At 37.7% G+C, this 26,981-nt stretch overlaps 1 protein-coding gene across 1 annotated transcript; it reads right to left on the bottom strand.

The window, feature by feature from the left end:
- Positions 1-6,727: 6,727 nt before the first annotated feature.
- Positions 6,728-8,374, bottom strand: LOC149227789 (phosphoenolpyruvate carboxylase kinase 1-like). Its single transcript, XM_089375563.1, has 3 exons — positions 7,777-8,374; positions 7,371-7,673; positions 6,728-7,247 (listed from the first exon to the last, which is right to left on the bottom strand). The coding sequence occupies exons 1-3, from the start codon at positions 8,279-8,281 to the stop codon at positions 7,204-7,206; spliced, it is 852 nt and encodes a 283-aa protein (XP_089231689.1). The 5' UTR covers positions 8,282-8,374; the 3' UTR covers positions 6,728-7,203.
- Between the last annotated feature and the right edge of the window lie 18,607 nt (positions 8,375-26,981).

The following is a 26,981-nucleotide window of genomic DNA, read 5'->3' on the forward strand; positions in this document are numbered from 1 at the left end:
TTTTAGCTTTGCCACTAATGACTACTTGGTGCAACACTCATTTGTGTTGTCAGTGAGGCTCTTATGGAACTGACACAACTTTCATGTGTCCTTCATCTTCATGGTGCCATTATTTTCTTGTGGCTCTGATGGGTTGTCATGGGTTGCTCCACCTTAGTTTTTTCCTTTATTCTGCGGTTTGGGGGCGCTCTTGCCTTGCTTCAGATTCGCAGATCCAAAGTCATGTTTCTTTTGTTTAAACTTTTTTTCAATATTGGTAGCTTATCGGTATGTTGCACCAAGTGAGGATATGTCCAAGAACTTCATTTCTTCATGAATGTATTTGTGCAAACAACCACAATACTTGAGCACTAGATGTCACTCAGAGTCTTTGACATTGAACTTTTTGCATAGAGTATGAAAAATATTTGTGAGCTCATGCACATCTTGGTCTCTTTATTTCCGTAGCATGGTCCACTGTATTTACTTGTCCCCATAGCTCCCCACAAGGTAATATTGTTCCTCGACAGCGTCTCAGAAAGAGTTCCAAGAGGAGGCGAATGTAAACAAAGAGGGTTCCTCGGCCCTTTTTTTATAATTAATTCCCCACTAGTCCTTGACATGGGGGGCAACCATAAGCAATGCAAAAGTAATATTCTCCTTGTCGGAGAAAATATGGACCAAAAAATAACCTTCCAACAGATTCAATCATTTATCTACAACATCTACATCTATTTGGCCTTCGAATATAGGGATATCAAATTTCACATGTACCTTGAATGGGGAAACACCTATGAAGTGGTTGCTAGATGAATATGCATCTTCGGTGGGAATCTAGCAAAGGATATGGGAAAAGTTGTCCATCATCTTGTTCCTTTTCCGCTCAAGGGCTTCTTCGAGCAACAATTTGATAAGATATCTTACTCCCTCTTCCTTCTTTTCTTCCCCCATGGGAGGTCTTCGGTGTCGACAAGGACAGTCTTGTAAAGGCTCAACCAGTTCAAATCCTAACTCCTTATACCCCGACCTCATTGGGAACATGCACAGAAAAATAAAGGAAGAGCAGACCTATATGATACCACTGATCCATATTTATGAAGGAATGAAATGAAATACAGAGATAAACATGAACACATAGATACAACGAAAACAAAACTTCAATTCATTAATAACAAAGTAATGAAAATTATTTACATGCAGAATGGAAATAAACTAGCTCAGGCAATGGTAACTTATCTTTGAGAAAAGATGTGGCATATACATGCCTTCTAAACTATGTTACAATGACTGGCTCGAAGGCCTATTTATTATTGAGAAACAATGGAAAACTCTAAACATCCAAAAACCTAACCCTAGGAGATTAAGCGCCAAAATCTTGTGAGCCCTGTTGGGGTAATTTTGCACATCAACTTCCTGGGGTCATAACTTTGGCATACAATCTCCGTTTAACGTATATGATACCTCATTTGAAATATATATCTCAGGAGTATAACTTTTAACTACAAATTATGAGTTTTCCCATTTTCCAAAAAAAAGTTGTTTAGGGCCTCAAAATGGCTCTGAAAGTTCAATACCCGAAAAATTGCCAAAAATAGTAAACTATGCTACAATTAAGGAAACTAAATCAAACAATGGCAAGGGTCCAAGTGGAATAGGTGGGTGGCCACCAATATCCACTTAGATTAGGAGTTCTATGCTTTAGAACAAGGTCTTCAAATTTCAATTTAGGAAGGATTTTGTTCAATCCAGGTTGATGAAGATTCCCATCTTGTAATCAACTATGTGTAGAAACTATTCTTTGGTCAACCTCTAGGAAAGACAACAAAGAGTTGGTGACTTGAAAGTTTGATAGGAAACATCCATGAGTTGACCAGGAAGATAGAGTATGTCACCATTCACCATATCAAAAGATCAAACAATAAGGTGGGGTACTTCATGGCCAACCTAGAGTACCAAAGTTGAGAAGTTGGCATTGATACAATTGGCCCATTCCCTTGTAGTCCAGCTAGGTAGAGCCCCTTCAATCTCTGTTGAATTTTCACATGGAGTCCCTGATGGGGGTGTGAATGAGGAGGATGCGAGAGACTCATAGGAAGTGCCCACCACCCCCTTAGACATGATGGGTAATTAAGAAGATGAGGACACAACATGATATTGCATGCAACAACATGAAATGCTTACAATTGGCATTTTCTATTTATTGTTGTCATATGGAGGGTTTAGGATATGTTTTTTGGGGTTCATATGGAGGCAAATATTGGTCCTTGGCCTCCTGTCACATGTATTCTATCTCATCTATGTTAGAGAAGAGTTTGGTGTTGAGAGTTAAGTTTAGAATTGTGGCGGGGAGAGGTGAAGGTATTGACTTGCAAGGGTGGTGGAAGAAACGACGAAGATTCATGGGTGTTTTGGTCTATGTATCGCTACTAGGAAATTTGAAGGTTGGTAGCGGGTGTTGTTTTTAATTTCACTTCCTTCATGGAGTCTTAGGTCATTTCCTTTTGTCACCTAGTTTTTCTAGTCATTTTGTTTATTAGTATTTTTTAGTGTAGTTCTGAGGTCTCATTATCTTTGTCTTTGGGTCTGGAACAACAACCTTAGGTTATGGTTAAGGGTTGGGGTGGTATGTTTCTTTGCATGCATATCCTATCTCTGATCCATGGGATTTGGTCAAAGTCTGGGCAAATGCTTATTGCTTGGGTTGTGGTTTTTGGGCATCATCGTGTTAATTTTACAGTAAGGCCGGAAAGGTCCCGGTGGTTGATGTTTAGGGGTTGTGTTCATCGAATTGGTGATGGGGTTATTGGGTACATTTGGGTCTCTTTCTATATTTAATGGTTTTGGGATTTGACTCCCTTGTAGAGGTTGTTGAGCTTGTTGTCTCTCTTGATGAAGTCTATGTCGAGTCTGGATATAATCTAAGCTACAAAGATGATATTTTAGGGTGTTGTCCTGGTCTTGTCACCGATGCGTCTGGTTTATTTTCTTTTTTATTTACAGATAGAGGAATCCATAAAAGTTGTTCAAGGTGTGCCCCCTGGGTTATATCCATAGCGATGAGACATAAAATTTGATGTAGATGGGGGAGGGGAGGTGGAAATTCTCCTCAAGGTCAACAAGGATCTAGACTCTTTGCTCACTACTCAACTCCCACCTATTTCAATTTCGTTTTTCCAGAGATTAGGAAAGAAATTCAAAAGTTTGAAACTCAAGCAGGGATTGAAAGACAATCTAATTTGGACTCAAAGATCATTGAGGATATGTCAGCATGGGTTCCTGACCCTGGACACACCAGAGGTAGGAAGAAGAAATACTTGAATACGGTGGCCCTGCACTGGCAGATGAAGACACTCTTAGGTCTGGTATTGAAATACAAGCAAGTGGAGTAGTAAAATGTCTTCTCCTCCTTGGAAGACACCAAAAGGATACTTAGAAACTAATGTTTCTTCCTGGACAAGATTGACTCCCGCTTAGTGCATGTGGAAGGCCATATCACTTGTGAATCAGATAACGGTGATTTGATGGACGCTCCTCTAGTGTGAGGGTCCCTACAACAATCTCCTTTTCGAACAATGATCAGTAACCAAGCTAGAAGGCTTATCAATTTGACAGATTATGATTTAGTTTTCGGCCTAGATACAAGGTGTATGTTTATTTTTAAGGTATTGAATATTGGTTGATATTCTTGCTCATCTTGGCTCACGCGTATGTTTATTTCTAAGGTCATGAATATTGTTTGTTATTCTTACTTGTCCTGGCGTATGTCTTTGTGTCTGGTTTATTTTGGTGCCAACTATGACATGTAAATGGGTTTATTCTGGTAATTTGTTTTGATGGCATCGCTTTATATGGTGGCTTTATGCTTCTGTCACTGACCTAGGCACTCTATGTTTGCATTAGTAAGGTGTCATCTATGGCAATTATATGAGACTTTCATGATAGTTTTATTTGTTGGCAATGTAATGGGTTGGGGGGAATGCTTTTGTCTTTGGCCTGGGTGCACAACTATGTTTGGTTTCCTTGGTATTGGGGTTTACATGAAGGTTTCATAGTTTGAGTCTTCTTTGTCGAAGTGTGTCAAAGAGAAACAAACTCCTAAGGGAGTAGTCTAGAGAAATTATGTATCTATGTTTTGTTGAGCAATACAAAAGCCTCAACTTACTAAAAAAAAACATGTATACATTTGATAGTGGAGTCTTTTACTTAACATGGGAATTGAAATATTTTATCTAAGACCCATTTTGATATTTTTTTACCATTAGTAATAATTTTTAAATGCCACATGTTAATTTTATATTAAGAATTGAATGAAATATACATTTCCCTCCTATTGTTTTTATTGAGAACTAGAGTAATTTTTTAATTTCAATTACTTTTTTTTGGCATTGAAATATTTTATTATAGTCAATAACACACACATATATGAAATTGATCTTGAAATAAATTAGTTTGAATATATATCCAAACTGTTTATTTAAGTGTTTTGAAGTATTTTTAAAAAGTATAAGAATTAGACATTTTTCTCATAATGAAATAGTGAAAATATAAGATTTTTTTTACTTTTAGTTACTTTATGTCCCTCTAAAGTTAATATAAAATTACATTACTTCATATTTATATAGAAATATTTTATTTATGGATGAGAGTGAAAGTGAAATATTTTTATCACATCTAGAACACACCATAGGTATTTATTTATTTGGTTTTTTATTCTTCTTCTTATTTTAAAAGAGATAGGTGTCAACTCCAAATTAAGCATAGACATAATCACACATGTCTCTTATATTGAATTGGAGAATATGTCTCTCAACACAATTATTAAGTATTTATTAATTCATTTGAAAAAACTTATAATTTTTTAAAAACAAATTTATATTTAAAAAAATATATATTAATTATAAGAGTTATATTTTAATTATTAAGAAATTAAATATACAAATAGTAAAAAGGTATTTAGCATTCATTTTTTTTACATTAATATATGGGATAATTTTTTATTTTATATATATTAAAAATAATATTTTTAACTAATTATTAAATATTTTATTTAGAAATATTTTTATTTATTATATTGAAACGCGAAACTCATAGTAATTAAACATAAAATTGATCTAACGCAGTTAAAATAATATTTTATATTGTTTAAGGTAGTTTTTGATAATTAAAGAAATAGATATTTTTTATAATTAAATAAAAAGCGTGAAGTAGATAGGTGATTATTCTATATTTAATATTTAAATTAATTTGAATGTAAGTTTATTTATTTATTACGTTGATCGATGTGGCTATCTTGAAAAGAAGAAAGAAAATAATATGTATATTTTAGTTAAATATTATGATTAAATTTATTAAGTTATTTATATTTTAGTAGTAGGGATTTGTGATTTATAAATAAAATTGGATTTATGTTTGTATTTCTATAATTGGTTTTTTGGCTTGTATTAGTATTTTAAGTTTATTAATTGCTATCAACCATATAACTAAATTAGTTAATAAAATGCTCAGTGAAAATGTTATCAAATTTGTAACTATAAGTTAAAAGAAAAATCGTAGACTCTCCCACCAAAAAATAATATATTAATATACTTTTGAATGGATAATTAATGTTTTTTTATAAATAATTATTAAATTATTTTAATAATTAAAAAGAAAATCATAATTCGGAGAAAATATTTAAATGTTTAAATATTTATAAAAATATTTAAATATTTATAAAAAAATAAAAATAAAAAATAAAAAATTTGGAAAAAAAAATATTTAAATGTTTAAATATTTATAAAAAAGTTCTCTTTATTCATAAGGTTTTTTGTGGTCTTGATGATGGATGGAATCATCATATGAAATGGTGGATATATCACACATATTCTAACAATATTTAAATGTTTTAATAAAATAAAATAAAAACTTATTTTATTAAAAAATTAAAAAAAAAAAAATATATATATATATGCCAAAAGCTTTTTATTTCAATTTAAGGTGGATGAGGATTTGTTAATTTTTTATTTTATTTTTTTAACTGATGGCCTAAATTAATTCTCAAGGGAATATGCGGAGCATATGCTTAGTCTTAATGCTTATCAACGACTATAGTGTATTAAAGGTATTAAAAAGTTTGTTAGGTTGGGTTGGCTCCCCCTTCACAAATTTCCTAGGGATTTGAGATTATTCCAATTCTAATAAGTTCCTCCATGATAAGCTTTTCATTATTATTTATAACATTCATTTATATATAAGCAAATTTTATTTAGCAAAATGGTCCATTACTTTTAATAAATTAAAAAGATTAAATATGTGCCATGTGGCTCTCCATCCACTAATTTCCTAGGGATTAGAGATTGTTCCAATTCTAATAAGTTTCTCCATAACTTTTTATATATGAGTAATCACGTAAATGTGTTCTTTGTGTTGCAATGATTTTTTATTATATTTATGAAACATTCAATTATATTAACCACATTAATATTTTTAATATAATTGTACTAATAATATAAATATTAATCATATGAACATTATATCCTATAATTTAACCAATTTAGATTTCGTAGAAACTTTAAAAAAAATAGTGATAAGAGCGAGGATAAAAGTAGCCTAATAATATTGAAACATGGTTTTTGAAATCTTACATAAATTGTTCTAAACCGAAAGGATACATGATTCACTCGTTTTTGAATTGCTAAGATAAATCTAATATTTTTAGAAGAACCCATCAGTACATAAATTTATTTCTGCCACAAGTCGAGAAGAAGACACAGAAGCTAAAAACGCTCTTTCTGTATATTTATTTCTATGCATTGACATATTTACAGTCACGGTATATCACACACTATGCAGCCGTGATTTGACCTATCATCTACGGACCTTTCTCACACCTCACGGAACTCATCTCCCATTGCACATAAGGGTCTCTGTATCATGAGTTCTTCTGTACTATACCATATGCGGCGTTTACACTTGAAAAGCCTGTTACATATGAGATGAATCCTCAACCAAAAACTAAAGCTAGATCTTAACAAAAACCCAAAAATATTCTAGGCGAGGTACTATTTTTAAACATGCCCACTGTAAGAACCCGGGCAGACAACCCTGCCATAAGGGAAATAACGAGACTCAAACCTGGAATCTCTACCCCAGGCTTCACCGTATCTTACAACAGGACATCTCATTGCTTTTTGGGGATCTCACTTTAACTGTCCAACACACCCAAAAAACATTCTGCCAATCAAATTAGCTGAGATTAGGCAGTGCATGAGTGGTGATCCATGGATGCTCTGCAGCAAAACGAATATTTCCCATCAACATCCTATGAACGTTACACAACCCAACAACAATTTGTAATGAAGTTGCAAAATTCACGATTAGAAGAAAACGGTAGAAAAGAATAGAGGGAATACCGAGGACTTGATGTGCGCTCAATCTCCTGGTCACGTCTCTGCAGAGCATCCGGCGTATTAAGTCCTTAGCGGAGTGTGATATCGACAGCCACCGATCACATGGGAAGCGAAGGCGCCCACACAGGACTGCCTCAAATATCTCCTGCGGCGTCTCGCCCACGAAAGGAGGAACTCCACTCAGAATTATGTACAAGATCACCCCTGCGCTCCACACATCCACTTTCTCACCGTAATCCTTCCCTCCCAACACCTCCGGTGCTACGTAATACGGAGTACCCATAATTCCTTGAATCGATTCTTCCCCTGCATACATTAATCTGAGGGTTTTAACCAGGGATTCATTAAGCCATGCTAAAAAATTTCTGACTTTAATGACAGGGGAAGGGGGCTAACATAATTATCATACCTGGAGAGAAAAAGGAGGCCTGCCCAAAGTCTGCGAGCTTGATTTGAGCGAGAGAATTTGAATTATTGGCAAAGAGAATGTTGTCAGGTTTTATATCTCGGTGGGCGATTCCCATGGAGTGGCAGTAACTGATGGCCTCCATGAACTTTTGCAGGATGGTAGCGGCCTCCTCTTCGGAAAAGGGTACTGTTTTCTTCTTGCTAACGATTCGATCGAACAGATCTCCGCCTGAGCACATCTCCATTACCAGATGGACAAACTCATCATCCTCATAAACGTCATGAAGTGAAACCACAGTGGGATGCCCTGAGAGGTACTGCATGATCTTGATTTCGTTGTTGAGGCATTCTCTGTCCACGGAATCATGCAGATCTGCTTTTGTTATGGTTTTGCAGGCGGCCTGTTGCCCACTTTGCCGGTTGAAACATCTCCTGATGACTCCGAATCGGCCTCTGCCGATCACTTCCTCTTGCAACTGATAGTTTTGAAGGAGGGCCTCCGTCATTGTTGTTGCTGGTGTGTTCTTGGGTTTGCTTACTCTGTTGAAAGATTAAAGATACAAAAGCTGCCCAGCTTGCCCGCTTTAGTTCAGGACAGGTAAGCCAGGTAATAAAAAAGACGAACAGGGCAGCGAATATTCCTTTGATCCATATTGGTACGGCATTGAAAGTCATGCCATTGCCGTACAATTAGGGAGAAGTAGACTTCAAGTCGGTGGACCAAAAATTTGGAATTTCTTGGTTGTGAAAAGGAAAATTGTAAATGGGGCAAACGCCAAGCGGCCGGCGTCGGAATGTTCCAGAAAAAGGATGCCATTCATTCCATCGAGTTACACTGCAATGAAGGTCTCTCCATTTCGATGCCTTTACTTTACTATCCGTACCAACTCTGCCGTACCAAAATCTCACACATGCCGTGTACAACAAGGCTTGATAAGTCGAGAACCCGGTAACCCCACAACTGTCGGGACTCGGAAGACGTCGGAAATTGTGGCGTACTCGATTCTTAAACCGAAGTTCATGTTAAATCCGGCGAAGTTCAAGTCTACTAACTCGAGAACAGAGTTAACACGCACACGCTACATAGTAGTGTGGTTTAATTTAAATATCGCTAAATTAAATTAAATAACTATAAAGATTTGAAGTCTATATAAATGCATGCAGAAAGTAAATTATATAAATGCATGCAGAAATTGTAAATTATAATCCGAAGAAAAAAGAAAGAAAAGATAAAATTGGAAAACAAGATTTATAAGAACGTAAATTATATAAATGCATGCAGAACGTAAATTATATAAATGCATGCAGAAATTGTAAATTATAATCAGAAGAAAAAGAAAAAGGAAAAAGAAAAGATAAAATTGGAAAACAAGAGATTAAAGAAAGAGTCTTTATTTTGAAGTATACAAAGTTAAGTTATGCAATTTGTAAATTCTAAAGTTTTTGATAACATATTGTTAATTTTTTTTATTAACATACCCCATTTTATAATTTTTCTTTTAAATATAAATTTCAGTGATGAGTCAGCGTGCATTTGTGGATAGCATCCAAAGACGACTATTCAAATGTTAGTTTATGATAGGTTTTCCCACTATAAAAAAAAAAAGAGAAAACTTCACATAAACCAATGTGGATTTGGAATTCGTAGATATTTAACCTGAATTTAAAGATGAATATTTTGTATAAGATTTTACATATTATAAACTTGAATTAATTTACTAAATTAACAACGTACATTTTGTTCAGATTCCCTACAAATTGGATCATGTATGCTAATTGGTGCAAAGATATAAGTTGGTTAATTTATTTTTATTGCTTTTTGAACCACATTAGCGCTCTTTTTTTAATGGAACAAATGGTATTGTAAGTATTTTTTAATAATAATAAATAAAATGTTCAATGTTTTTTATTGACTAATTCTTTTTAAAGAAGTATGTTACACTTGAGTATTTTTTCAACTTTATTTAATTATATTAAAAATCTGAATAAAATAATATTTGCCATTTGAATTGTAATAATTTATTTAAATTATTTTATTTATTTTATTTAAAATTTAATTATAAATTAGAAAATTTATAAGTTTAAGTGAGTCATTTTAAATAATTGTTTTAATAAAAAAAATTTAAGAAATGGAGCTATTGTACTCAAAAGCTAATTCTAATGACCAAACCATTAACCTACTCCCTTCGACATTCACTTTTATATTTATAAATACAATTTTAATGATAGCACATTGTGATTATTAGAATAAAAGCTACCTAAATTAAAAAAAAAAAAACAAAAAAAGCAAAAAACAAAAAAACAAATAAAAACCAGATATTAATAGCGAGTTGGGTTAAGGCACTCATGATGAATGACATTTAACACCCTAATGTACCAGAGGCCTAACCCACTTTGGTTCGTCAACGAACCCTAATTTAATCCAGTATTGTAATATTGAGAGTTTAAAGGGAAGTAGTTAGATTTAGACTTAGATTTTAATAGTTTTAATAATTTTAATCTAATTGTTTTATGTTCTTTGTTTTGTAAAATAAACAAAGAAATACAATTTTTAGAAAATTCTAAACTTGTATATAGTTTTGAATGTATAAATAAATCTAGTGGATAAAAAAATTCACAAATTTTACAATTCAAATTTACAATTCTTATAAATTTCAAAGTGAAAAATAAAAATAAAAACCAAAACCTTGCAATGTTTAGACTATATTTTTTTAATTTTCTTTTTATAATTTGTAAACCTTGAATTATAAACAATATCTCACATATCTTATTTCACTAATTAATTTATTATTATTTTTTAATAATAATAACAATAACCATAATAATTTTTAATTTAATTAATTTTATGTTTTTATTTTTATTTTAAATAACATAAAATATATTGTGAAATAAATTAATTTACTATTTAATTAATTTATAAAACTAAATTAATTATTTTTATTTTAATTAAAAATGTATACGAAAAATAAAAATTATAATATTTACATTACAATTTTCATTTTCATTTTATACCATGATAAAAATTTGATAAAGATTTATAGCTGCTCACACTTCTCTTTTTTTTGGTATCTAAATGTTTTGTAAATATCAATTATATCGTTTTCTAGGTATCTAAATGTTTTGTAAATATCAATTATGTCATTTTTTAGGTATCGAAATGTTTTGTAAATATTAATTATGTGAAGGAAGGCACTTGATAAGTAAAAATATAATATATTCTTTCGCCACATTTGAAAGTGTTCCAAAAGCTATTGTAAAAAAAAAAATTATTAAAATGTTACATTTTAACAATCACTGTGTGCAATAAAACTAGGAAGGAGGACCACTTTGCAACTGTATTTAACATTACAAAGCCTGTATTTTCACAAGCTAATTTTCGTTGAATGAGACAAAATTATTTTTTATTGATATGAAATTTCACTTGTGCAGTAAGAGTATCTTAAAATAAAGTGTTAAAGGAATTGAAATAATATATTAATGACAATATATACAACTAAAGATTTGATAGTACAATTAACTAAAAAAATTGTATACTTATAATTATTGCCAAATCAAAAAATGAATCAATTATATTTGAAATAAATATATGAAAACATTATAAAAAATAATAAAATAAATTTCTAATATTAAACTATAAGAAAATTACAAATTTTTGCTAATCAAAACAAACTATACTAGGGAAAAAACCTAAACCCAATATATCCTGCCAACAAAGTAGCGGACTAGCATACGAAGTGTCACGCCCCCAAGCAGGTGGTAACCTTTCAACCGGTCTTAGCAAGGTGCGGCACCACCGAACACTTTCTTTTCACCAATAGTTATGTTCGTGGACTACGCCTAACCACTTACTCCTACTTAGTTTGTGTTACGAAACCGAGTATTATTATGTTATCCTTTATACCAATGAACACCCATACACATTCATTAACATCAGCAATTATAAATGAAGAACACAATTGCACAGTATAAAGGGAGGGGCAACTCCCTGAACAATGAGTCTGCCCGAATAATATATTATGCAGTATTTCAATATTACAAAGCTTTACAAGTATACTTGGAAACCCTAAGTTTCATACTTAGCTAAATTTACAATCTTCAACAAACTTGGTTGCCCAGCTCGTCGGCGCCTCTGCACGATCGTCGTCTGCGCCTTTCTCACATGAGTGAAGATGATGGTTGAGCGATTGCTTGTCAAATGAGCTCCATGCTTCACTTGTTTATACGGGTGGCAGGGTGAGTTGGCTCACCCGGCCAACTCGTCCTCCACGCCTTACGCACCCTACTCCATCACAACTACACCGACGGCTTTGTGTCCAAGTATGGGTCGGCCTCCATATGTTTTAACTCATGCTCCCACGCATATATATCAGCTCGCTCTCCTCCATGTCTTCGCATTATTCCACAATGCCTTGCACAAGTCTGAGCTCGCACATATGCTGTTTTTTCGACCTTCCACCCGCGTGCGGTCTCCATCCGGTTGCAGTCGCACATCGGCGGAACTGCAAGTCCTTACATCCTCCTCCACCTAAAATCATTGTCGTCCTCGACAACATACCATCCTGGTAGCCATCCACCAAGATCAACATCAATGTCTGTCTCATCCTTGGTCCATGGTGTCAACTCCTCCACATACTACAAACATCCATGCAACATATGTAGAACTTCATCTCCATCACGTGTCGTCCTGATCCTGTGAACCGTCCTCCTCGCTTGCCTGATGTCAACATCTCTCTAGTACACTGCTAGCCCTCATGACTTGAACTAGTCGGGTGATCAATCCAACTGTCACACTCAAATCATAAGAATGTCCATCCTTATGCCTTCACCAGTCTATCTCAGATTCTGCCACATCTCAGACTCACCAAGAATCTCTCCCATGCTCAGGTCCATGGAAACTCCATCCCATCTGCAACATGTTATGATGCTTGATGCCAAGCCATCCCTGCACCATTTGCCATACCTGCTCAACCTGTTTTAAGGACTCACTGCCATGAGCAGCTAATAATGAGCCCCATCTTCTTGTCATCTAAGAAGATGTGGAGGGAGTAGAGCCTGAAGGCTCACCCTCACTAATCATCTCAATCCATCTGTCAGGATCTTCTATCTCCATCCTCTGTAGATAAGTGACCCAATCCTCCCCCCAGACATTCGGCCTCACATATGCCTCATCATCATCATCATCATCCTCAACCACTTCTAGTCTTCTTGATAAATCCAAGATACTATCTGAAAGTGTCCTGATGACTAATGACTGCTCGGTAAGCTTTGTCTCAACCATAGACAACTGCTTACTCATATCTTCCATTTGCTTCTCATCCTCCATTTGCATCACTGCCAACTTACAATCAAGCCTTGTCACTCCAATGGTTGGAACACCAATGGGTACATCTTCCCTTCCATCGTAAATGTACAACTTCTTCAAATGTGGAACAATCATAGCATCAAATTGTTTCATGAATTCCATTCCCAGCACAGCCTCATAGTCATCAATCCGCACTATAGTGAAGTCGACCTTCCCTGTCCACTCACCTAGTGTTGTGTCCACTTTTTCAGCTACACCAAGAACATTGTCAGGAGGAGAATTGACTGTCTTCATCTGTGCCTTCACCGTACAAATTTCAACCCAATTCTTCTCGCAATATCTTCACCCATGAAGTTGTGAGAGGCCCCACTATCCACCATAGTGAGTATATCAGCACCTCCAACCTTCATCCAAACATACTCCAACATGTTCCTTTTAGGATCCCTCCGAGAGATCACCTCTGTAGCAGCAACACCACCAAGTATCTGCATCATCCCCACAGAAGCTTCTTCATTCTTCGTATTAGATTGTGCAATCGCAGCCACTTTCGGTTTAGAAGGACAATTCTTCATCATATGTGGTCCAGCACATATCCAACACTTCAAGGCTTTCTTCGTCTTCGAATTATCATCCGATTTTGAAGCATCATCCTTCTTCTTATCTTTCGGCTTATCAGACTTCTTCTTCCTATCATCAGAAGTCTCATCATGATGCTCCACCAACCTGTCCACAGCAGCAAAAGCTTCCTCAAGTGTTCTAATCCTCTGCCTCTTCACTTCATTGCGTACCCAAGGCTTCAATCCAATAATGAAATTTAACACCTTGTCCCTCTCCGCCATGTCAGGAAGTTCCAGAACCACACTTGTAAACTCTCGCTGATATGTCTGAAGGTTCCCGGTCTGCTTTATGAACTTAATTTTCATCCTTGCTTCCCACGTTTCATCCTGAGGACTAAAATGGGTCTGCAAAGCTTTCTTCATCTCATCCAACGAAGTAATGTCATCAGCACTGCCATTGGAAATCTGATCCATCCTCCTTCGCCACCACATCTTAACATCCTTTGTCAAGAACTGAGCAACTACCTTGACCTTCATCTCATCATCGGATATACCCAAGCATTCCAAGTATTGCTCCATGTCCCAAAGAAAGTTTCCAAGAGTCTTTGCACTCCTTGTACCATCATAAGGTTCCGGTTCCTTGACTTTCACATGAGGCACTCCTCCACCTGAGTTATGCCTCACGGCCTTCTTCAACACCACGATCTCATCTCTAGCTTCGTTAAGAGATATTTGCAAGCCCACGATCTCTGCAAGACCTTGGTCTCTTGCCTCTTCAACCTCCTTGACCCTTACTTCAAGTTGTGTACACATAAGATCAGTGTACTCGTGTTGAGTCTGGAGTTCCTCGAGCTCTTCCCTCATCTTTGAATTGGCCTCTTGATCTCTCTCGATCAAGTCCATCTTCTTAGTCCAAAAAGCTTCCAAGTCCTCCATCTTTTCCAACACTTTCTCCATGAATGCCATAGTAGCATCCTTCGCACTGTGACTAGACCCAGCCTGAGATTCAGCTGCCATTGCTAACAGCTTCCTTCTTCTTTGCGATCTAGTTTCGACCATCCAACAGCTTCACCAAGATGCCTGCAACCTGAACCAGCCCTTGTTCCACTTGTATGTGAAACAACTTCCTTCACCTACAAGTACCTGCTTCACTGTCACCAACTGTCAAGTGTATGTACACCTGCTTCACCCAGCTTCCTGCAAGACTCCTCCAAGTCTTCAGACCAGCTCTGATACCACCTGTCACGCCCCAACCCGACAGTAATCTTTCAACCGCTCTTAGCGAGGTGCGGCACCACCGAACACTTTCTTTTCACCAATACTTATGTTCGTGGACTACGCCTAACCACTTACTCCTACTTAGTTTGTGTTTCGCAACCAAGTATTATTATGTTATCCTTTATACCAATGAACACCCATACACATTCATTAACATCAGCAATTGTAAATGAAGAACACAATTGCATAGTATAAAGGGAGGGGAAACTCCTGGAACAATGAGTCTGCCCGAATAATATATTATACAGTCTTTCAATATTACAAAGCTTTACAAGTATACTTGGAAACCCCAAGTTTCATACTTAGCCAAATTTACAATCTTTGGCAAACTTGGTTGCCCAGCTCGTCAGCGCCTCTGCACGGTCGCCGCACGACTCACCAACCCTTCGTTCACCTCGTCGCACGATCGTGTTGTTTGCCCAACTTGGGCACGCCTCCAAGTCACCACACACGGCGCTTCCACCCAGGGCACACCTTTGTCCACAATCTCAACACTTCACCAAGTCACTGTGCACACTTGCACGATGGGCGGGTGCTCACCCGAGTCACCCAAGAACCCGTGCCAAGTCGTCGCACAAACCGGGCGCCACACACCCGTGCACGCCTCACTCCAACCAGCGGGCGACCTTGCCCGCGCCCTTCACCCAAAACCGAGAAACGCTACCTCTGTGCGGCCTTGCCCAAGAATGAGCGCATCACCCAAATCTACGCCTTTCTCCTTAGCTTCCACGCACTTAGATCTGCGCCTTTCTCACATGAGCGAATATGCTTTGATGGTTGAGCGATTGCTTGTCAAATGAGCTCCATGCTTCACTTGTTTATACGGGTGGCAGGGCGAGTTGGCTCACCCGACCGACTCGTCCTCCACGCCTTACGCACCCGTACTCCATCACAACTACACCGTCGGCTTTGTGTCCAAGTATGGGTCGGCCTCCATATGTTTTAACTCATGCTCCCACGCATATATATCAGCTCGCCCTCCTCCATGTCTTCGCATTATTCCAAAATGCCTCGCACAAGTCTGAGCTCGCACATACGTTGTTTGTTCGACCTTCCACCCGCGTGTGGTCTCCATCAGGTCGCGGTCGCACATCGGCAGAACTGCAGGTCCTTACACGAACGGCTTTGAATGATTAGAGAAAAAAATTAAAAAATATGTGAACACTCTTATTATTATAATAATATTACATCTTTGATTTATTTTTTTCATTGGTCATTTCATTACATATTAAAATGTGAATATCTTAATATAAGACATTTTAAATTTTATGCGAGGTCATTAATTATTTTGTCTGAGGCAGTAGAACATCAATATCTGTCTGATTAGTTCAGCTGAATAGATTTGCTCTTTTTAAAATTAACTCCAAATTCAATATACATCCCCATATAATAAAGTGTGCGACCACTGATCTTTTGATAAAGTGTGCGACCACTCCTACAAAGTTTATTTATTCTTTAAAATACATCAAGCGTTGACATTAAAATTTTAAAAATGAGCATTGGAGTTAGCTCTTTAATATAAAATTGGGTCTAACAAATAGAATATCTCCAAGTTCAACACCTCTTTCATTTTTTAATATAATTTTTGAAAGCATCCAAACTGTAAGGCTAAGCTTAAATGTGTCCATATGTTAACAAAGCATCAAACAAAGAATATTTGTCTAGCATTTATAATATTTAGTTTTGATTCTCTATATTGTGTAATCTCTAATAAGTTAAATGAACTATTTAGTAACGAATTATTGTATAATATTTTTTAAGAAGTTTTCGGATAAATCACATAAGTATTGATTGAATGTCAATGTTTCAAATTCACTAATAAGATTTAATAAAAGAAATCAATCTATTCAATTTGTTTTTTACTTATTTAATAAAATGATCTATGGACAGATTTAAATGTTTTCCCCGCTCCAAATTCTAGTTAAATACAAATTGAGAGATAAAATATACGGGTGAGTAGATGTCTTTTTCTAACTGTAGAAATTTTGAATAATATAACACTTATTCACAGAGATTATCCTGATTATACACTATTGCGGAATGCATGCATAATACATAACCTCCTCTACGTTGATCATCAATTTTGCGGAATTAAAAACAATGAAACATCAATCGCATGCGCACATTAACACAGTATGTAACCGGGGAAAGCATACAGCTGAAAACCCCCAACTATCTGTATATTATAATGATAGAGAACATGTAACAATACATAGTACAATACTCCTCACAAGTACTCAGTACTATCTCCACCTGTTACACACAAACTAGCTCAGATCTGAATCAAGTCACAGGTTCAAATCTCCTCCGCTGTCTGCCTGCCTCTACTGTGCAATCCAAAGCAATAATAGGAATGATCCTAGCTCATTTTCCTTGACTTGTACTGCGCAATCCTCATTGGAAATGTCCATCAATGCATGTGCAAATCTCATGCACAGCTATAGTGACAACGGATAGCAGTCTCACTCTTTCACCCACCTCTAACACTTGTCTCCACTGAACTGTCCATGCACTGAGTTAACTGATGTATTATTTAGTTGCTTTATGAGTTAATAATTAGTGAATTAATTAATAATTAATTCACATCACTCATCACTAGTGTATTCTGCAGTTAGACTAAATACAACTAGTTCAACCAAGTCAAACTGAACACAACTCCATCAACTCCTCAATCAACTCCACCAAACTCAATCACTTGAGTTCTAACTGAAGTCCATCATGCAATAGCTCAACTGACCCATAAGAAAAGCGTATTTCCTTCTGGCAGTTGCATGTACCACATCCGTAGCTCGAACTGAAGTGCTCCAAGAGGATAAGATAATGTTTATAGTCCAAATATTATTAAGAGCTAATAATATTCGACTGTTCTATTTTTAGACTGGCAGTCAAAAAATAGACTCCGCCCATATGTCTAAAAATAGAAGTCCATCCATTTTTACCAACATGACCAATCATCCACAAATAGCATCCTGCAACGCATAGACCATCATCCATATGTCTAAAAATAGACTTTGCGCCAAAAATAGCCTATGGGCCCACTTAGTGAAGGTGACTCCTTTCCACTAAGCTCCATCATCTTGTTGCATTTTCAACGCCCCCTCTCAAAAAGATATGGATTATCTGCAACCCCTATCCTGCAACTCTGGAATGTTCTGCATGCAACACATTTTCTCGGTCCACTTGCTCCAACAACACTTGGAACAAAAACACTCCCAACTGACCACTCTGTTGGGCTAGGAACATACTCTGATGCTGAAGCTCTACCTGCTGCTGACAAGTGCTCCCTCTCTAACATCTGCGCTACTGCAACATCTCCATGCATCTCGCACCATTGCACACTTCTCTGTGCCACCTAGCACTGTGCAAAACACTTGTGCCTCTCGCATTGCTGCAACCTACTAGCTATGCGCTGTCCTGGGATTCCCTACACTGTTGCTCTCTCTGCCGCTCCATCCGCATCTGTCTCTACCAAATCAGTCAGTTCCTGCTACTCCACATCGGGGCTCCCGTAGCAAGGTCTCATCCAAGAGGTTGGGTACCTCAACGATCCTGCCCCTCCTCCTTGGGATGATCACTCTATATCGCCCCACCTCCTACCTGGAGGTATGGATGCATGTGATACCTCAGCCCACCTGGCTCGAAGTTTCCCCCTATTGGAGGTACCTGCATGAGTAGATGTCTCTACTCGATCTCCTCTCAGCTTCCCTTGTTGTGGCTGCTCCACAACCTCCTGAAGCTGCTGCACCAATCGTGGCTCCTCCACAATCGTCTAAGACTTCTTCTGGCTCTGCATGTTGAGAGGTAATATACGCTCCCTATCAACCACCAAGTCTCCATCAGTTGCCTCGCTGCTCAAGGCTTTGAATACATCTTGAACCTCAAGAGCATACAGGTTCTTGACCCGTGAACCAATCTGCTTCACTTGTCTAGTGATGATGTGTCCAAGGAAAACCTTTCCCTTACTGAAGACTACATCATAGCCTCTGTCTTCTAGAATCGCGATCGACACCAAGTTTCTCTTCTGTCCTGGTACATACTTGACATCGGTCAAGGTAAGGTGAGCTCCATTCTCCCTCTGAAAAATAATCGTGCCTACACCTGAGACACTATACTTCTCATCATTACCCATCGCTATGAGTATCTGGAGATCTTTCTCCTCCAAAGTACTGAACAAACTCTTGTCATCGGTCATGTGGAAAGAAGCTCCACTGTCAAGAAACCAACCACTTCCCACCATGGATGAAACCATGCATGCGAAGAGTGTGAAATCCAACTCAACTGTGAAGCAAGTGCCGCACCTTCAGATCCTTCGCCGGATCCCTTCTTGGATTTCCTCCATGGACAATTTGCAGCATAATGGCCCACCTCATGACAACAAAAGCATCGCACTTTCAATTTGTCACCCTTCTTCCCATCATTGGAAGAACTGGATTCGGAAAGAGAAACCTTCTCCTTCCTCTTCTTTGCTTTGGTAGCCAAAGCGCAATTTTCTTCATCAGATTCCTTTGATGAAGATCCGCCCCTGGTATTCCGCCTAATCTCCTCTTGCACAAGATCCGACCAAAGTCTCTCCCATCCTAGAAATTTCTCCCAACCATTGAAAAAGTCCTGATAGGAATGCCAACTCTTCGAAAGACCAAGGAGAGCCAAGCTCACCAAGTCCTCATCATCGACAGTCACCCCCACACTTCCCAGCTCATCCCGGCATTGGGTGAACTTCGTGAGATACTTGGGCATACTGTCTCCATTCTCACACTTAATGTTTCTGAGTTTATCCTTGAGCGCCAACTTCCTCTACTCGCTCTTGCTTTGGAATAAATGTGTCAACACTTTCCACATCAAGTATGGAGAAGCCTTTCCATGCAGGCTGGATACAATGTGATCCTTCACGCCCTCCAACAGAATCCTTCGACACTTTGTTGTCTTCTTTTGCCAAACCTCAATGTGAGCAGCATCAATAGGCTTTGGGACCTCAGCCTCTATGAACTCCTTCAACCCATTGTCATCTAACACCGCCTCCATCCTGTCTTTCCATGCAATATAATTCAAGCTGCCTTCAAGGGCATACTCCAATCGCAAACCGTTGAAAGACATTTCAACTTTGACACTAAGAAAACATTGCTGCAAATTCGAATTCCACCAGCTCAAAACTCAACCGCTTCTGATCTAAAATTCGTGATAACAAAGTATTTCTCGTACAGAGATTGACTGTATGGGTATTCACCGGATATCTCACCTTCCAAAAGAAGGATGAATCCAGAGGCTACCTGGCCCGATTATAGACTCTGCCTGAAGAAATAAAATGTAATCACTTTCTGAATAATAGATCTGATGATCAACCTGGCTCTGATACCATGTAGAAGTTTTGAATAATATAACACTTATTCACATAGATTATCCTGATTATACACTATTGCGGAATGCATGCATAATACATAACCTCCTCTACGTTGATCATCAATTTTGTGCAATTAAAAACAATGAAACATCAATCGCATGTGCACATTAACACAGTATGTAACCGGGGAAATCATACAGCTGAAAACCCCCAACTATCTGTATATTATAATGATAGAGAACATGTAACAATACATAGTACAATACTCCTCACAAGTACTCAGTACTATCTCCACCTGTTACATACAAACTAGCTCAGATTTGAATCAAGTCACAAGTTCAAATCTCCTATGTTGTCTGCCTGCCTCTACTGTGCAATCCAAAGCAAGAATAGGAATGATCCAAGCTCGTTTTCCTTGACTTGTATGTGCAATCCTCATTGGCAATCTCCATCAATGCATGTGCAAATCTCATGCACAACTATAGTCACAACTGATAGCAGTCTCACTCTTTCACCCACCTCTAACACTTGTCTCCACTGAACTGTCCATGCACTGAGTTAACTGATGTATTCTTTAGTTGCTTTATGAGTTAATAATTAGTGAATTAATTAATAATTAATTCACATCACTCATCACTACTGTATTCTGTAGTTAGACTAAATACAACTAATTCAACCAAGTCAAACTGAACACAACTCCATCAACTCCTCAATCAACTCCACCAAACTCAATCACTTGAGTTCTAACTGAAGTCCATCATGCAATAGCTCAACTGACCCATAAGAAAAGCATATTTCCTTCTGGCAGTTGCATGTACCACATCCGTAGCTCGAACTGAAGTGCTCCAAGAGGATAAGATAATGTTTATAGTCCAAATACTATTAAGAGCTAATAATATTCAACTGTTCTATTTCTAGACTGGCAGTCTAAAAATAGACTACGCCCATATGTCTAAAAATAGAAGTCCATCTATTTTTACCAACATGACCAATCATCCACAAATAGCATCCTGCAACTCATAGACCATGATCCATATGTCTAAAAATAGACTTTGTGCCAAAAATAGCCTGTGGGCCCACTTAGTGAAGGCGACTCCTTTCCACTAAGCTCCATCATCTTGTTGCATTTTCAACACTAACTACATTGTCCATGGGCATAAGGATAACTTTAACATTATCCATGTTATTATAATCCAAACATAAGCCATATGAAAAGGAAAATGAATGATATTGAGAAATGAACGAGACTCCTTACTCCATACTTCGTAGGATTTCCTTCAAAATCACTAATGAAGAATCCCGCCAATTTGGACTTATCAATCTAAAGATACATAATTTGCCTAGGGACCTTAATATTGATTTCCTTCATACAACCTTCAAAAGTAAACTTGTTCTTGTAAACAATCTGTAGGGGGAGATCAACATTTCCTCATAAAGCATCCAATTCATAGCCTTCAAAATGGGCTAACAAATTAATAAAGGGAATGTTTCATATTCTCCTAATCTTTTCTTTTCCCACTAGGTGTTTAGGATTTCTTCTAAGGAATTGCCTCTCCAAGATACAATCTATCTTGTAAGGGTCATTGTTGCATCCCACACTTCTAATGAGAAATGAAAACCAACCAAAATATGAAAAGTTGTCTCTAAGGCACCTTTGAATAGTGTACACTACACAAGACCCTCAAAAAATCATAAGGACACCATCCAAGCAGGGAATTTGTTGGGGATTGATATCCATAGAAAAAGTTTGCATTTTAATGGATCTTTTATCTTCTAGACCTTCTTTCATTCCAAGATAGTATTTTTCTTCTAATTTGAGAAAAACATTACCTCGTACCCATGTTTGACCATGCAGAAACTACCAAAAGGGTTCCTTACCTAAATTTTTTCGTCCTCCTCATCCTTGAACCATTTGATAAACCTAAGCAAGAAAAGAAATAATAAAAAACCATAAAATGCATGAAATACAAATAGCTTTCACACACGTGCGCACACACAAAATAGAGAAATGTTTACCATAGAAACCCTTAATCAGGAAAACTAGCCTAATTAAGAGTTGCTCCTCTCTTTATCTCATTACATTAACTTCACCATTTACAATACAATAATTAGGTATTCTATAGCATCCAAAAATATAATATGTTAACTCAAACTAGATTACAACTCTACTTCCCTAATTGGAATTCACTTACAATGGGTTGAAAAAAAATTGATTAAAAAATCATAAAACATGCCAAAAATAGGCCCAATTTTTTCATTCACGAGCCCATCTCGGAAACCTTTCTAGGGGATTGCTACCCCTTTGGAATCATTTTTCTCTAGGATGAGACTAATTCTATCGACAAAGAGTATAACTCATGTCCAACATTTTCCCACTTGTATTCTTTGCAAAAATGGGGGAAAGGGGAAGGCTTTCATATAATCAACTGCTAGGGGAAATAATGCTCATTAATTCTATACCCGAATAGAATTTTTTAATACGAAAAAACTTTATCAATGTATCTATGACATTATTCAAGATATTAACCTTCTCCAACAATGTTTTGTTTTATTCAACCATGTCTATAACAGGAATTGTATTATACACCAATATGCTTTGCTTTGGAATGATAGAAGAGATTGCACTCGAGCTATCACAACTTATTCTCGCTGCTTTTTGAACAAATTCAATACTTAATCACAATATTTACAACCAATGATAGCTTCCTATTTCCATGAATGGTTTTCATGTACTCAAATTTTGTAGTCAACAATACAACTACAACCGACCTCTTTCTCATCCAACTTACTTCCCCAATTAATTTTAAAAAGTGATCATTCATAGATCTTATGTTGTTAAAATCTATAGCCTAGTTTGTGTCAAGAGGGTTTGGCATATCTACCTCTTTGCAATCTCAAAGTGTTCCTTGGTATCATATTGCATAATTTTAAGTGCCACATAAACATTTGAAGACCCCCTTTACAATTTTCAAATGTTCCTTTGATCCAGAAGAATGGAAATAAACTAGCTTAGACGATGGTAGCTTATCTTTGAGAAGATATGTGGTGGCCACATGCCTATGAACTGTGTTACAATGAGGCTCAAGGGAAAACCCTAAACACCCAAAACCCTAACCCCAAGACATAGAACGCTAAGATTTTTTGGGCCTAATTGGGGTTATTTGGGCAACCAACTCCCTGGGGTCGTAACTTGGGAATATGATCTCCTTTTGTCGCATACGATACCTCGTTGGAAATATCGCTCAAAGTACTACATGATTTGCTACAGGTCCTTGTAGGTTGCAATGGGCTTGTTGCAGACCTCAAAAAACATCATTTTTGGGGTCAAAACAACTCCAGAAGTTCAAGACCCGAAAAACTGCTAAAAATAGTAAATGTTGCTATAATCAAGGAAAATTATGGAACCAACAGGAGAAATAGGTGGAATAGGTTGGTGGCCACCAATATCCACTTGGATCAATCCTCCCCCGTTTAGGAAAGCAATGGTCCCCATTATGTGCAGAGCCTCCATGAGGTGAGGAAATTTTTGTTGAACCTGGTCCTTGGTGAACCACTTGCCTTAGTGAAGGAGTTGGTCTACTTTGATGACTCGATAGAGTTGGATCCTATGATAGAGAGTGTTCTTGACTTGTGTGTCCATGATCCTATCATTTGTGGTTTGTTTGGTGCAGTTGGGGTTGAGCTATGTTGGTGTCAATTGCTCAACAAAATCAGATGTGTCCAACAATAGGGGAAAGTATGGTCATAGTCAGTCCACATTGAATACTGGGTGTAGGAAAAACAATGGTGGAATAATGAGCTCGAAAGAATTGTCTCCTACAGCCTTGGTGATGGTGTACGACCCATATCAAAGCGGACAAAGTTTGTGGTGGAGCCCAAAAAAGCGTTCCCTCTGCAGACGTAACCAAACTTTGTCACCCACCTGGAACTTGTGTGGCACCCGATGTTGATCATAACGTTGCTTGTGCTTAGCATTGGCTCTGTCCAATATATCATGTACCTTCTAGTGGATGTGTTGAATGTGCTTAATGAAGTTCTTAACCCTGTCATCTTCGACCTAAACATGAGCCAAATCTGCTTGAGTAGCTGCAAGTGGTATGGCCACATCAATGGGACATAGTGGATGGAATCCCAATCCCACCTCAAAAGGGTTGTGGCCAGTTGAGCTATGGAGAGCTCTGTTGTAATTGTGCTGGACATAGGGATGGATTTCATCCCATGTACCTGGATGATTCAAGTTGTACATGTGTAGAATGTGCATGATCATCTTGTTGACGACCTCTGTTTGGCCACCAGTTTGGGGGTGGAAGGTCGTATATTTAGTGAGCTTGGTATCCAACATCGACTAGAGGCTTGACCACAATGTACTCAAGAACTTGTTGTCACGATTTGAGATAATGGACTATGGGATCCCAAAGTGTACCCACACCCATTCAAAGAAGAGCTTAGCAGTGGCTTCTATCGTGATACTCTTCTTGCAGGCCGCTAGAATGACCATCTTAGAGAATGTGGCGATGATCACAAAAATGAAGTCGTTGCCATGCTCAGTAGAAGGAAGGACCGACATGTAATACATGGATATGGATTCCCAAGGCTGACTAGGAGTAGGAAGTGGAGTATATAGGCCTTGCTTCTTGATGGTCAATTTGCAAATGGTGTAGGAAGTGCAAGATTTGATGTACTTCCCAAAATCTTGTCAAAGGTTCGACTAATAAAAATACTTTTGCAACATTTCCACTGTTTTCTCTACTCTGAAATGTCCAATGACCCGATTGTAGTGCAACTCCCAAATCATCCTGGCACGCTCACTTGAAGGAACACAGAGGTGTCCCAGGTGGCATAATAGTTCATCCTAGATGTGAAAATCGTGAACTTGCTTATTGTCCAGGAGCATCTGGTATGTGTTACTGAATTTTATTGCTCTTATAAATATGTGTCTACCTCGAATTCTCGTGTCCATAAGAATCGAGCACAATGGTTAGCCCATTGACCGGCGGTCGGCTAAGGAAGTCTACAACATTATTGTTTTTTCCCTTCTTGTACTTAATGTTCAAATGGAATTGTTGCAGGTATGTGGACCATTTATGATGGCGATTGTTCTGAAACTTTCTTTGTGTCTATATGAACTATGGGGGCTAGTGGTCTGTGTGGATGACCATTTCCTTTCCCATAATGTGATGTTATCATTGTCCGCAAGCCTGCATAATGGAATACATCTCTTTTTCATAGGTGGGATACTTTCAAACTGTGTCTGAAAGTGTCTCACTTTCATATGCCACTGGGTTCCCCTGCTAAGTAAGAACTACACCAATAGCATAGTCAGAGGCATCTGTCTCAATCTCGAATGGTTGTTGAAGGTATGGTAATGTGATCACAAGTGTTGAGTAGAGGTGATGCCTCAATTTGGAAAACGCCTGATATTGGGATTTATACCAAAAGAAATTTTCTTTCGCTCCACCCTTAGTGATTTGAATCAAAGGCCAAGTGATATGAGAGAACCCCAACACGAACCTATAGTAGAATTTGGCGAGACCCAAAAAGCTACAGAGCTCTATTAGAGTGGTTGGGGCTAGAAAATCCTGAACAAATTATATCTTGGCTGGGTCCACATGCACACCCCGCTCATCAATGATGTACCCCAGATATTGATCCTGGGTCATACCAAAAGTGCATTTCTCCAAATTGGCACACAATTTGTGTTGTCACAAGGTTTGGACGACCTTTCAAATATGATGGATGTCCTCTTCCCAACTCTGGCTAAAGATCATAATGTTGTCCAAACACACTATCACGAATGAGTTGGTGAAGGGCCGAAAGGTGTCATTCATCAACCTCATGAAGGTTACGGGGGCATTCGTCAACCCGTAAGGTATGACCAACCTTTCGAAAAGGCCCTCCTTGGATTTGAAGCTAGTCTTCCACACATCAGAGGGTTATATTAGTGGTGATAACCAGACTTCAAGTCAATCTCATTGAAATATTTGAGCCCCTTGAGCTGGTCCAGAAGGTCATCAATTTGTGGGATTAGAGACCTATTCTAAACAATGATCTTATTCAGCACCCGATGGTCAATACAGAGTCTCAAGGTCCCATCCTTCTTCTGTACCAACACGATCGATCTCCCACATGGTGATGACTTTGGCCTAATGTGCCCTTTGTCCAACAACTCCTGAATACACCTCTTGATTTCATCATTCTCCAGAATAGAGCGTCGATAGATCAACCCATTGGTTAGTGGCGTGCTTAGGGTCAGATCGATGAAGTGCTTGACCTGACAGTGTAGGGGTACCCCTATGGGTGAGGTGAAGATGTCCATGTAGTCCTCCACAATCTTGTCCATCTGCTGCTATCATGCGAAGGATCTCAGTCTGGAGGCTGTGGATGTGGCCACAATCTTCTTCTTTCCCTGAGGGTGAATCATAAGGAAGATAAATTTCTCGGCCTAGGAAATGATCTTACTGCATTTCTTCACAGAGATTAAAGAGATGGTGGTAGGTGGTGATACGTTTGGTATCCTATATAACTTATTTCCTAGAGAAATAATAATAGTGCGAGGCCTGGACTCATACATAGCATGACACTTCCACAAGTATGGTTGGCATAATAACACATCACACACTTCAAGAAGAGTAATATCAAACAATACCTCATCTACAAAGGGCTTGATGTTGTAGGGAAGGCGACAGTGCTGGCTGATGCAAAGATCTCATCCTTCGTGAAACCACCAGATG

This window comes from Pinus tabuliformis, chromosome J (genome assembly GCF_031772625.1).
Source record: "Pinus tabuliformis cultivar Carrire ecotype Pingquan chromosome J, CPIR1, whole genome shotgun sequence".
NCBI classification, from domain to species: domain Eukaryota; kingdom Viridiplantae; phylum Streptophyta; class Pinopsida; order Pinales; family Pinaceae; genus Pinus; species Pinus tabuliformis.